At 48.3% G+C, this 14,662-nt stretch overlaps 1 protein-coding gene across 7 annotated transcripts in view; it reads left to right on the top strand.

Annotated features, from left to right (window-relative positions):
- The window catches only part of BLTP1 (bridge-like lipid transfer protein family member 1), a 381,561-nt gene that overhangs the window by 338,328 nt on the left and 28,571 nt on the right, over window positions 1-14,662 (top strand). For all 7 annotated transcript variants that reach the window (XM_075860492.1, XM_075860489.1, XM_075860493.1 and 4 more), the window contains 4 exons: window positions 1,397-1,558; window positions 4,210-4,349; window positions 6,590-6,788; window positions 7,074-7,277. In XM_075860492.1, coding sequence (XP_075716607.1) covers window positions 1,397-1,558; window positions 4,210-4,349; window positions 6,590-6,788; window positions 7,074-7,277 — 705 coding nt within the window. The remainder of the gene's footprint in view (window positions 1-1,396; window positions 1,559-4,209; window positions 4,350-6,589; window positions 6,789-7,073; window positions 7,278-14,662) is intronic.

Here is a 14,662-nt window from a genome sequence, read left to right as displayed (position 1 = left end):
ATGTCAGCAGTGCATCTCCCTGTTTACACAGGTAGATGCGCTTCCGACAACGATGATTTTTAATGCTGCATCAAAGAGCAGATCAACCGATGAACGAGCATTTTGTAATCAGGGCAATGATTGTGAACGAGCGTTCATATGAAAAATTTTACATTATAATAAATAGTAAAATTTTTTAAATAAACCATTTCATTTCAGGACATGCGCTCTAAATGCCACGATTTCTCCATGGGGTAGAGATCCTGGGGGGCAATTTACTAAGGCTGGCGTTTCATACGCCAGTCTTAATCTAAGGAAAGTTTGAGTAAGATGAGCCTTATTTATTGAGGCGCACACCTCTTCCTAAATTGGGTGCATCTCTGGCCGTCTGTGCACAGGAAAATTTAATCTATGAGCTAGAGTAGATTTGCTCTATAATTTCCAACAATTTTATGGCGTAAATTATAGTAACTTATCGGGTCCTGGAGGCCCCGCCCAGTTATTTAAAAAAAAGAGTTTGAGGTGGCAAGAAATTAGAAAGAGTGAAAATAGTGTGAATTTTCTATACCAGAAAACTGGCGTTGTAAATTTTCCCCACTGGCTTTCACGATGCGCTAGTATTAATAAATCTGCCCCAATCTGTTTCTCAGAGCTGTGGCTTGTCTTACTCTCCCTGGAGAGAAACAGACAGAATGGGCAAGCTAAATATTAAAGTTTACAATTTGTATCTAATGTATTCTGTATTAGTAAATTATTTATGTAAAATATAAGCATTAGGTCATTAAAGAGGATCTGTCTCTAGGACAGTAATGCCTAAATTTCTAACTAATCTAATAGGCGCTGTTGCACTGATGATTCTAGTGAAAATTGTGTCCTAAAACGTTTATTATTTTAAAAGTTATGAGCTTTTTTCTAAATATGCAAATGAGACTATACTAGATTAGTGGGTGTCAACGCCATCGATTCTCCTGAGGTGGAGCTACCTCATCAGCATGAAGCTTCTTCCCACACCGTGTGAAAAGTTCAGGCTGGAGGGAAGGGGGATCTCTTAAAGCAACCATATCTCGGGCTGTGGACCACCTAGAACAGTGTATACTATATGATCACGCTGTGTTGCTGGGCTGGGAAGAGTAGAACTGCACAATGCTGATTGGACAGCATCATACAGAAAATATTACACCGCCCAGAGTGAAGAGAAAGAGTTACCTCCCATTTGGCAAGTATAGCCAAATTAGCATATTTAGAACAATGCACATAATTTTGCAAATAATAAAATTTTGGGAAAAAATCACACTAGTTATCAGCATCATAGCACCAGATTAGTTAAGAGATAGGGAATTAATAAACTAGTGACTAGATCCTCTTTAACTGTCCTGAATTATTAATTTGTATGTTTTTGTTACATTTTACTTTGCAGCCAAAGGAAAGGGAAGTGGTGGAGTGAAAACAGCAAAGTTATATGCCTGGGTAGCCTTACAGTCTCTTCCAGAAGAAATGGTCATCAGTCCAAACCTGCTTGACTTTCTAGAGAAAGCTCTGGAAACTATACCAATCACACCCATTGAAAGAAACTATACAGGTAGACTTTTGACTTCCTGATATCACTTTGCAAGCTTGCAGTTAAAACATTTTTAAATGTGAAACTAATTCAAAATGCAGATTGTATTATTCCGTAAGGGAGAAATTGTTGCAAGCGAGCTTGTGAATATCGACTACATTTTTTTGACGGTCAAAGGTCCCTTGCAACTTTTTTTCCCCATGGGTAATTGTGATAGTACACTTTGTGATGATACTATACACCATTCAACTATAACATTAAAACCACCTGCCTAATATTATGCAGGTCCCGCTCATGCTGGCCAAAACAGCTTTGACCCATCAAGGCATGGACTCCATGAGACCTCTGACAGTTTCCTCTGGTATCTCGTCAACTCAACACCTTTAACTCTATCTCATGTTACGCAAGTCATTCCTGAACAATTTTTCCAGTGCGGCAGGGGCGTTATCCTGCTGAAAGAGGCCACTGTCATTAGGGAATACCGTTGCCATGATAGGGTGTACTTGGTCCTATATGTAGGTGGTACGTGTTAAACTAACATCCACATGAATATCAGGACCCAAGGTTTCCTAGCAGAACATTGTCCAGAGCATTAGACTGCCTCACCTGGCTTGCCTTTTTCCCACAGTGCATCCTGGTGACATCTGTACCCCAGGTAAGCGACATCCGGCCATTCACATGATGTAAAAGAAAACGTGATTCTTCAGACAAGGCCATCTTCTTCCACTGTTCCATGATCTAGTATTGATCCGCAAGTGCCTATTGTAGGCGCTTTCTGCAGTGGACAAGGGTTTAGCATGGGCACTCTGACCGGTCTGCGGCTACTCACCCTTAAATGCTTGAAGGTGCAATGCACTTTGTGTTCTGACACCTTTCTATCATAGCCAGGATTAACTTTTTCAGCAATTTGTGCTACAGTAACTCTTCTGTGGGATCGGACCAGGTGAACTAGCCTTTGCTTCCCACGTGTACCAATGAGCCTTGGACAACCAATGACAATGTCGCCAGTTTACCAGTTGCCTTCTTGGACCACTTTTGGTAGGTATTAACTGCATACCAGGAACACCCCACAAGACCTGGCATTTTGAAGATGCTCTGGCCCAGTTGTCTAGCGATCACAATTTGACCTTCATCCAAATTGCTCAGAACCTTACACTTGCCCATTTTTACTGCTTGCAACACATCAACTTTAAGACCTGATGGTTCACTTGTTGCCTATTATGTCCCAACCCTTGACATACACCATTGTAATGAGCTAATCTAAGTAATTTATTTCACCTGTCAGTGGTTTTAATGTTATGGCTGATCGGTATAGGTTGCACCAGTATAAGTAAACATTTTGGAAGCTTTTCATAATTGAAGTTCTTTTTATTCACATGGGAAGAACGTCTTTCTACCAAGTATAATCACCTGACCCTTTATTATCTAAAGAAGAGAGTCACTGCAAAACGTGTCACTCTCTCTTAGGGGAGATTCACACGAGCGTTGCGTTTTTGCGCGCGCAAACAACGCGGCGTTTTGCGAGCGCAAAAACCATTTGACAGCTGCGTGTGTCATGCGTGTCTGATGCGCGGCTGCGTGATTTTCGCGCAGCCGGCATCATAGAGATGAGGCTTGTCAACGCCCGTCACTGTCCAAGGTGCTGAAAGAGCTAACTCTTTCAGCACCCTCGACAGTGAATGCCGAACACAACAGCGAAAAACCTGTAAAAAAAAAAGATAAAGTTCCTACTTACCGAGAACTTCCCGGCCGTTGCCTTGGTGACGCGTCCTTGGTGACGCGTCCTTGGTGACGCGCCTCTCTTGACATCGGGCCCCACCTCCCTGGATGACGCAGCAGTCCAAGTGACCGCTGCAGCCTGTGATTGGCTGCAGCCTGTGCTTGGCCTGTGATTGGCTGGAGCTGTCACTTGAACTGAAGTGTCATCCCGGGAGGTCGGACTGCAGGAAGGAGACAGGAGTAATCGGTAAGTTAGAACTTCGTTTTTTTTTTACAGGTTAATGTATTTTGGGATCGCAAGTCACTGTCCATGGTGCTGAAACAGTTTAACTCTTTCAGCACCATGGACAGTGACTATCTCCTGACGTCGCATACCGATAATTTTTTTGCCGGGATCGGCCAAAACGAGTTTGGCCGAACCCGGTGAAGTTCGGTACGCTTGTCCGGCTTCGCTCATCGCAAAGACACTCCGTTTGGATGTTCGGAAACAGAAAAGCACGTGGTGCTTTTCGGTTTTCATTCATCCTTTTCACTGCTGTTGCGCGAATCACGCTCGTCCCACGGAAGTGCTTCCGTGTGGTGCGCGTGATTTTCACGCACCCATTGACTTCAATGGGTGCGTGATGCGCGAAATACGCAGAGTTATTGAACCTGTCGCGCTTTTTGCGCAGCAGACAAACGCTGCGCAAAAAGCACGGACTGTCTGTACTGCCCCATAGACTTGTATTGGTCCATGCGTGCCGCGTGAAAACCACGCGGCCCGCACGGACCGAATACACGCTCGTGTGAATCTCCCCTTACAGTGGAGAACCTCGCATAGAGGGCCCATTGATTTCAATGTGATGCGTTGTAGTTCTTCTTATATGGTGCTCAACTTTTTTCCCTTGATTTACAGTATGTTTGTAGAAATAATGTGACAAACATACATTTGTATTTTTGTTTGCTGATTATAGCCGTAAGTACCCAGGATGAAGATATTGGGCAGTTCGACCTCCAGGATACCCTAGAAGAATCAACTACCTCACTGGTGTCATCTTCAACATCTGCCTACTCATCATTCCCTGTTGATGTGGTTGTTTATGTTAGAGTTCAGGTGTGTTGTAAAATCCCATCATTTACATACAGGGCTTTCGTTGTAAGGCTCGCAGCGATAGCACTTGCACCTGGGCCCCAAAGCCTCATCGTGCCCATAGGCTCCTACCAGATCATTGCATGTTTGTATTTACAGCCGCTCAGTGCTGCGTCTGATAATGATGTGCAGTCAGAGGGAACTAAATGAACCAGCATGAATGCAGGAAAAGATTAACAATAAAAATGTCTATTGTTGTTAGATAGTGTCGTCGTAAAAAAAAAAAATAAGATTATCAGCAGTGTGATCGGTAAATGCAGCTTGTTGCTACATTTACATTAAGCATTGCTGTCTAGCATACGGCTCCTAAGATAGCCATTGCTAGGCTCCAAGTTCTGATGGAAATACCCATCGGACCCTTGTTGCACGACTTTTTAAACAACTGATCGTAAGGTGAAGCGTTTTGTTTACATTTTTGCAACGTGAGATTTGTAATAAATTGGTTCACATTGTACGTAAATATTTTTTATGCAGGACTTTTCAATAGATTTAATCTGCGGAATTTGTGGGCATTTCTTTATCAGAAAATATTTGCTGCATCTTATTATACCCATAGATGCATAAATAAACCCCACGTACTCTTTAACATATACTCAGCTCTCCCCGTTCCTGCAATCCTCTCCACTCCCGTGTGACGCTGCAGATAACATCCTTAAAGAGGCTCTGTCACCAGATTTTGCAACCCCTATCTGCTATTGCAGCAGATAGGCTCTGCAATGTAGATTACAGTAACGTTTTTATTTTTAAAAAACGAGCATTTTTGGCCAAGTTATGACCATTTTTGTAATTATGCAAATGAGGCTTTCAAAAGTCCAAGTGGGTGTGTTTAAAAGTAAAAGTCCAAGTGGGCGTGTATTAGGTGCGTACATCGGGGCGTTTTTAATACTTTTACTAGCTGGGCGCTGTGAAGAGAAGTAACATCCTCTTCTCTTCAGAACGCCCAGCTTCTGACAGTGCAGATCTGTGACGTCACTCACAGGTCCTGCATCGTGACGGCCACATCGGCAGCAGAGGCTACAGTTGATTCTGCAGCAGCATCAGCGTTTGCAGGTAAGATCGACTTACCTGCAAACGCTGATGCTGCTGCAGAATCAACTGTAGCCTCTGGTGCCGATGTGGCCGTCACGATGCAGGACCTGTGAGTGACGTCACAGATCTGCACTGTCACAAGCTGGGCGTTCTGAAGAGAAGAGGATGTTACTTCTCATCAGAGCGCCCAGCTAGTGAAAGTATTAAAAACGCCCCGATGTACGCACATAATACACGCCCACTTGGACTTTTACTTTTAAACACACCCACTTGGACTTTTGCAAGCCTCATTTGCATAACTACAAAAATGGTCATAACTTGGCCAAAAATGCTCGTTTTTTTAAAATAAAAACGTTACTGTAATCTACATTGCAGCGCCTATCTGCTGCAATAGCAGATAGGGGTTGCAAAATCTGGTGACAGAGCCTCTTTAAATCAGTGAAGAGGACTTCAGTATTAGGGAGATGTGATTATTTGCATGTCTGGTCGGAGGTCTTTTTTAATTTAGGAGGACTTAGGTCTGTATTTATTTAGGGGGACTATATTTAGAGGGTCTGATCTGAGGTCTTTATTAAGGGGTTTGTTTATTTAGGGGATCTGGTCTAAGGTCTGTATTTGTTTAGGGAGTCTTGTTTGGGTTCCGCATTTGTTAAGGGTTCTGGCCTGGGATCTGTATTATTTTAGGAGTCTGGCCTAGGGACTATTAGTTTAGAGGTTTGTGTCTATTAGTTTAGGGGGTGATTGTCTAGAGTCAGTATTTGTTTAGGGGAGTTAATTGGTGGTATGTATCAGTTTTAGGGAATCTTTTGTGTTTATTTTGGGGTGTGATGAACTATTAGTGATCCATATGTTTTAGATTAGGTCGTGTGTCCTGTATAAACGGGCAGGGCATAAGGTATTCAGAATCGCCCCGATGTCCCTTCGTAAAAGTTGGCAAGCATGATATATGCACATACATACACACAAGGGAAGAGGCAACAGTGACACAATGTGGGGAAGTCCCTTAGATTTAAGGGGGTCTCGACGGTTGGGCCCTCACCAATTAGAATGCTAGCAATATGCCATAACACATGGTTACACACATTTAATCGTTTTAATAAATAAGGTTACATTATTCATTTTTGTGTGTGGTTTTACAGTTTTTAGTCTTTTGACTCTCACTCTGTCTTTCTAAGCCCTCCCAGATCAAATTTAGCTGCTTGCCAGTCTCCCGCGTTGAATGTATGCTGAAGCTTCCCTCATTAGACCTTGTTTTCTCCTCAAACCGAAGTGAACTAGAAACACTAGGAGCAACCCACCCTTCAGAATCCAGTGTTGGTAATCTTTCTATGCCAAGTGGATCAAAACCGTGTCTGAACAAATTGGGGGCAGCAGGTACGCGGTTTATATTACATGTTACAACGTCTTATTTTTTTACTTTTAGTAAGACTGTTATGCTGTTTTTGTACATGGACTTAGCAGGCTTATTTATCAAGATTATGCACCTGTATTTTAACTAAAAAGAGATACCACTTTGACATTATTTTACTAAATACTAAGTGATAACTTTTCTCATGACTACCACTATTTTATAGTTTAGCAATTTATGTATTTTTAATAAAACTTTTGTTTAAAAAAAATATTACCTAATTACAGATTGAATGATATTTTAACTTACAGGGCCATCACCAGGACTGGGGAGCCCTCTTGGAAGAACACGGCACAGCAGTAGCCAATCAGATCTAACCAGTTCAAGCAGCAACTCATCAGGGCTGAGCTTTACAGCATGCATGTCTGATTTTTCTCTCTATGTGTTTCATCCTTATGGAGCTGGCAAGCAGAAATCTGCAGTCTCTGGTCTTGCTCCAGGACCCAGTGGCTTAGGTATGATAAAAGACTCATTACTGTGGATGTATATTTTCTATATACATATTAAAGAGGCTCTGTCACCAGATTTTTGCAACCCCTATCTGCTATTGCAGCAGATAGGCGCTGCAATGTAGATTACAGTAACGTTTTTATTTTAAAAAAAACGAGCATTTTTGGCCAAGTTATGGCCATTTTTGTATTTATGCAAATGAGGCTTGCAAAAGTACAACTGGGCGTGTTGAAAAGTAAAAGTACAACTGGGCGTGTATTATGTGCGTACATCGGGGCGTGTTTACTACTTTTACTAGCTGGGCTTTCTGACGAGAAGTATCATCCACTTCTCTTCAGAACGCCCAGCTTCTGGCAGTGCAGACACAGCCGTGTTCTCGAGAGATCACGCTGTGACGTCACTTCCCCAGGTCCTGCATCGTGTCAGACGAGCCGGCACCAGAGGCTACAGATGATTCTGCAGCAGCATCGGCGTTTGCAGGTAAATTGATGTAGCTACTTACCTGCAAACGCTGATGCTGCTGCAGAATCAACTGTAGCCTCTGGTGCCGATGTGGCCGACACGATGCAGGACCTGTGAGTGACGTCACAGATCTGCACTGCCAGAAGCTGGGCGTTGTGAAGAGAAGTGGATGATACTTCTCATCAGAACGCCCAGCTAGTAAAAGTAGTAAACACGCCCCGATGTACGCACATAATACACGCCCAGTTGTACTTTTACTTTTCAACACGCCCAGTTGTACTTTTGCAAGCCTCATTTGCATAAATACAAAAATGGTCATAACTTGGCCAAAAATGCTCGTTTTTTAAAAATAAAAACGTTACTGTAATCTACATTGCAGCGCCTATCTGCTGCAATAGCAGATAGGGGTTGCAAAATCTGGTGACAGAGCCTCTTTAATATCCCAGGTAGTAACTAAACATTAAAGGTTTTTTTTCTGGTTAGAAAACCAATTTTCAAATACCCTATTAGGGAATGCTGATTTTAATGGGTTGTCCAGTCCCTAAAGTTTGATGGCCTATCCTTAGGATAGGCCATCAATAGCTGATGGGTCGAGGTCCGACTCCTGGGACCTCCGCCAATCAGATATTTTGAAGGGGGTTCTCCTTCCCCTTCACTTCTACTTGCTCACTGTGAATCGGCGACACACATGTACTTCAATGGGAGAAGAAGGCTGCAATACCTGTGAATCGCCGCTGTATCCATGTCGACGATTCACAGTGAGCAAGTAGAAATGAAGGGGAAGCAGCACTCGTACGAACGCTGTACCCCTTCAAAACAGCTGATTGGCGGGGATCCCGGGAGTCGGACCCCAACCAGTCAGCTATTGATGGCCTATCCTGAGGATAGGCCATCGACTTTTAGGGACTGGACAACCCCTTTAAAAGAGGGGGGTCCCCAGAAATGTTCCCTCTAAGTCTTGGCAGCTCCTGAGCGGGGCAGTTAGGGAGCAGGATGAGTCTCCATCAATGGTGGGCGATCTGATGACCAAAAGTAATACCCCCAGTAAACGCTAATATAGCGACTAAATAAGAGAATAAGAAAACTTATTTTAAATTAGTTTTAATTACTTTTTTAAATACTATAATATTACAAGTACAGCAGTAAAATAGACCGTTCTAAACACCAATTATAGGCATCCATGAAAGAATCCCTCATTACACCACTGTCCTTATAGATAGTGCCACACAGACCCCCTGTAGATAGTGCCACACAGACCCCCTGTAGATAGTGCCACACAGACCCCCTGTAGATAGTGCCACACAGACCCCCTGTAGATAGTGCCACACAGACCCCCTGTAGATAGTGCCACACAGACCCCCTGTAGATAGTGGCACACAGACCCCCTGTAGATAGTGGCACACAGACCCCCTGTAGATAGTGGCACACAGACCCCCTGTAGATAGTGGCACACAGACCCCCTGTAGATAGTGCCACACAGACCCCCTGTAGATAGTGCCACACAGATCCCCTGTAGATAGTGCCACACAGATCCCCTTTAGATAGTGCCACACAGACCCCCTGTAGATAGTGCCACACAGAACCCCTGTAGATAGTGCCACACAGACCCCCTGTAGATAGCGCCACACAGACCCTCCTGTAGATAGCGCCACACAGACCCTCCTGTAGATAGCGCCACACAGACCCTCCTGTAGATAGCGCCACACAGACCCCCCTGTAGATCGTGCCACACAGACCCCCCTGTAGATCGTGCCACACAGACCCCCCTGTAGATCGTGCCACACAGACCCCCCTGTAGATCGTGCCACACAGACCCCCCTGTAGATCGTGCCACACAGACCCCCCTGTAGATAGTGCCACACAGATCCCCTTTAGATAGTGCCACACAGACCCCCTGTAGCTAGTGCCACACAGACCCCCTTTAGCTAGTGCCACACAGACCCCCTGTAGATAGTGCCACACAGACCCCCTGTAGATAGTGCCACACAGACCCCCTGTAGATAGTGCCATACAGACCCCCTGTAGATAGTGCCATACAGACCCCCTGTAGATAGTGCCATACAGACCCCCTGTAGATAGTGCCATACAGACCCCCTGTAGATAGTGCCACACAGACCCCCTGTAGATAGTGCCACACAGACCCCCTGTAGATAGTGCCACACAGACCCCCTGTAGATAGTGCCACACAGACCCCCTGTAGATAGTGCCACACAGACCCCCTGTAGATAGTGCCACACAGACCCCCTGTAGATAGTGCCACACAGACCCCCTGTAGATAGTGCCACACAGACCCCCTGTAGATAGTGCCACACAGACCCCCTGTAGATAGTGCCATACAGACCCCCTGTAGATAGTGCCATACAGACCCCCTGTAGATAGTGCCACACAGATCCTTTAGATAGTGCCACACAGATCCTTTAGATAGTGCCACACAGACCCCCTGTAGATAGTGCCACACAGATCCCCTTTAGATAGTGCCACACAGACCCCCTGTAGATAGTGCCACACAGAACCCCTGTAGATAGTGCTACACAGACCCCCTGTAGATAGCGCCACACAGACCCCCCTGTAGATAGCGCCACACAGACCCCCCTGTAGATCGTGCCACACACATCCCCCTGTAGATCGTGCCACACAGACCCCCCTGTAGATCGTGCCACACAGACCCCCCTGTAGATAGTGCCACACAGACCCCCTGTAGATAGTGCCACACAGACCCCCTGTAGATAGTGCCACACAGACCCCCTGTAGATAGTGCCACACAGATCCCCTTTACATAGTGCCACACAGATCCCCTTTACATAGTGCCACACAGACCCCCTGTAGATAGTGCCATACAGACCCCCTGTAGATAGTGCCATACAGACCCCCTGTAGATAGTGCCATACAGACCCCCTGTAGATAGTGCCATACAGACCCCCTGTAGATAGTGCCATACAGACCCCCTGTAGATAGTGCCATACAGACCCCCTGTAGATAGTGCCATACAGACCCCCTGTAGATAGTGCCACACAGACCCCCTGTAGATAGTGCCACACAGATCCCCTTTAGATAGTGCCACACAGACCCCCTGTAGATAGCGCCACACAGACCCCCTGTAGATAGCGCCACACAGACCCCCTGTAGATAGCGCCACACAGACCCTCCTGTAGATAGCGCCACACAGACCCCCCTGTAGATAGCGCCACACAGACCCCCCTGTAGATCCTGCCACACAGACCCCCTGTAGATCCTGCCACACAGACCCCCTGTAGATCCTGCCACACAGACCCCCCTGTAGATCCTGCCACACAGACCCCCCTGTAGATCCTGCCACACAGACCCCCCCTGTAGATCCTGCCACACAGACCCCCCCTGTAGATCCTGCCACACAGACCCCCCCTGTAGATCCTGCCACACAGACCCCCCTGTAGATCCTGCCACACAGACCCCCCTGTAGATCCTGCCACACAGACCCCCCTGTAGATCCTGCCACACAGACCCCCCTGTAGATCCTGCCACACAGACCCCCCTGTAGATCCTGCCACACAGACCCCCTGTAGATAGTGCCACACAGAACCCCTGTAGATAGCGCTACACAGACCCCCTGTAGATAGCGCCACACAGACCCTCCTGTAGATAGCGCCACACAGACCCCCCTGTAGATAGCGTCACACAGACCCCCCTGTAGATAGCGTCACACAGACCCCCCTGTAGATCGCGCCACACAGACCCCCCTGTAGATCGCGCCACACAGACCCCCCTGTAGATCGTGCCACACAGACCCCCCTGTAGATCCTGCCACACAGACCCCCGTGTAGATCCTGCCACACAGACCCCCCTGTAGATCCTGCCACACAGACCCCCTGTAGATCCTGCCACACAGACCCCCCTGTAGATCCTGCCACACATACCCCCCTGTAGATCCTGCCACACAGACCCCCCCTGTAGATCCTGCCACACAGACCCCCCCTGTAGATCCTGCCACACAGACCCCCCCTGTAGATCCTGCCACACAGACCCCCCCTGTAGATCCTGCCACACAGACCCCCCCTGTAGATCCTGCCACACAGACCCCCCTGTAGATCCTGCCACACAGACCCCCCTGTAGATCCTGCCACACAGACCCCCCTGTAGATCCTGCCACACAGACCCCCCTGTAGATCCTGCCACACAGACCCCCCTGTAGATCCTGCCACACAGACCCCCCTGTAGATCCTGCCACACAGACCCCCCTGTAGATCCTGCCACACAGACCCCCCTGTAGATCCTGCCACACAGACCCCCCTGTAGATCCTGCCACACAGACCCCCTGTAGATAGTGCCACACAGAACCCCTGTAGATAGTGCTACACAGACCCCCTGTAGATAGCGCCACACAGACCCTCCTGTAGATAGCGCCACACAGACCCTCCTGTAGATACTGTCACACACATCCCCCTGTAGATCGTGCCACACAGACCCCCCTGTAGATCCTGCCACACAGACCCCCGTGTAGATCCTGCCACACAGACCCCCCTGTAGATCCTGCCACACAGACCCCCCTGTAGATCCTGCCACACAGACCCCCCTGTAGATCCTGCCACACAGACCCCCCTGTAGATCCTGCCACACAGACCCCCCCTGTAGATCCTGCCACACAGACCCCCCCTGTAGATCCTGCCACACAGACCCACCCTGTAGATCCTGCCACACAGACCCCCCCTGTAGATCCTGCCACACAGACCCCCCTGTAGATCCTGCCACACAGACCCCCCTGTAGATCCTGCCACACAGACCCCCCTGTAGATCCTGCCACACAGACCCCCCTGTAGATCCTGCCACACAGACCCCCCTGTAGATCCTGCCACACAGACCCCCCTGTAGATCCTGCCACACAGACCCCCCTGTAGATCCTGCCACACAGACCCCCCTGTAGATCCTGCCACACAGACCCCCCTGTAGATCCTGCCACACAGACCCCCCCTGTAGATCCTGCCACACAGACCCCCCCTGTAGATCCTGCCACACAGACCCCCCCTGTAGATCCTGCCACACAGACCCCCCTGTAGATCCTGCCACACAGACCCCCCTGTAGATCCTGCCACACAGACCACCCCCCTGTAGATCCTGCCACACAGACCACCCCCCTGTAGATCCTGCCACACAGACCACCCCCCTGTAGATCCTGCCACACAGACCACCCCCCTGTAGATCCTGCCACACAGACCACCCCCCTGTAGATCCTGCCACACAGACCACCCCCCTGTAGATCCTGCCACACAGACCACCCCCCTGTAGATCCTGCCACACAGACCACCCCCCTGTAGATCCTGCCACACAGACCACCCCCCTGTAGATCCTGCCACACAGACCACCCCCCTGTAGATCCTGCCACACAGACCACCCCCCTGTAGATAGTGCCACACAGACCCCCTGTAGATAGTGCCACACATACCCCCTATAGATAGTGCCACACATACCCCCCTATAGATACTGCCACAAAGTAATTACCCCTGTATATAGTTCTACACAGCCCCCTCTCCCCTTGTCTTGTATATAGTGCAACACAGCCCCCTCTCCCCTTGTATATAGTGCAACACAGCCCCCTCTCCCCTTGTATATAGTGCAACAGAGCCCCCTCTCCCCTTGTATATAGTGCTACACAGACCCTTCTCCCCTTGTATATCGTGCTACAGAGCTGGCCCCCTCCCCTTGTATATCGTGCTACACAGCCGACCCCCTCCCCTTGTATATCGTGCTACACAGCCGACCCCTCCCCTTGTATATAGTGCTACACAGCCCGCCTGTAGATACTGCCACACACATCCCCCTGTAGATACTGCCACACACATCCCCCTGTAGATACTGCCACACACATCCCCCTGTAGATACTGCCACACACATCCCCCTGTAGATACTGCCACACACATCCCCCTGTAGATACTGCAACACACATCCCCCTGTAGATACTGCCACACACATCCCCCTGTAGATACTGCCACACAGACCCCCCATGTAGATACTGCCGCACAGACCCCCCATGTAGATACTGCCGCACAGACCCCCCTGTAGGTAATGCCACACAGCAATTCCCCCTGTAGGTACTTACACACAGAAATTCCCCCTGTATATAGTGCTACACAGACCCCCTCTCCCCTTGTATATAGTGCTACACAGCCCCCTCTCCCCTTGTATATAGTGCTACACAGCCCTCTCTCCCCTTGTATATAGTGCTACACAGCCCTCTCTCCCCTTGTATATTGTGCTTCACAGCCGCCCCCTCCCCTTGTATATCGTGCTTCACAGCCGCCCCCTCCCCTTGTATATCGTGCTTCACAGCCTCCCCCTCCCCTTGTATATCGTGCTACACAGCCGCCTCCTCCCCTTGTATATCGTGCTACACAGCCGCTCCTCCCCTTGTATTTAGCGCTATACAGCCCCCCACCTCCGATTGTATATAGCGCTACACAGCCCCCCTCCTCCCATTGTATATAGCGCTACACAGCCCCCCTGTATATAGTGCTAAACAGCCACGTCTCCCCTTGTATATAGTTTTACACAGCCCCCTCCCCTTGTATATCGTGCTGTGCTACACAGCCGCCCTCCACTTGTATATAGTGCTACACAGCCACCCTCCCCTTGTATATAGTGCTACACAGTCCCCTCCCCTTGTATATAGTGCTACACAGCCCCACTCCCCTTGTATATAGAGCTCTACAGCCCCACTCATCCCCTTGTATATAGCGCTACACAGACCCCCTCCTCCACAGCTCCTTAAAAAAAAAAAGATTGTACTTACCTTGCCCTGTTTCCGCGACAAACCGAGTGTTACACTGTCTCTCGGGCGGGACACATGTGCAGACCGGCGTGATGTGACATCATCACACCAGCCTGCGCGACTCCTTCTAGGCTGCAGGCTTAACGTGGCCTGCAGCTTATAGTATTAATTTGTATGTGCGTCCTGAGG

This window comes from Rhinoderma darwinii, chromosome 1 (genome assembly GCF_050947455.1).
Source record: "Rhinoderma darwinii isolate aRhiDar2 chromosome 1, aRhiDar2.hap1, whole genome shotgun sequence".
In the NCBI taxonomy this organism is placed as follows: Eukaryota; Metazoa; Chordata; class Amphibia; order Anura; family Rhinodermatidae; genus Rhinoderma; species Rhinoderma darwinii.
The sequence above is the reverse complement of the archived record's forward strand: the minus strand, read 5'-3'. Positions and strand labels throughout refer to the sequence as shown.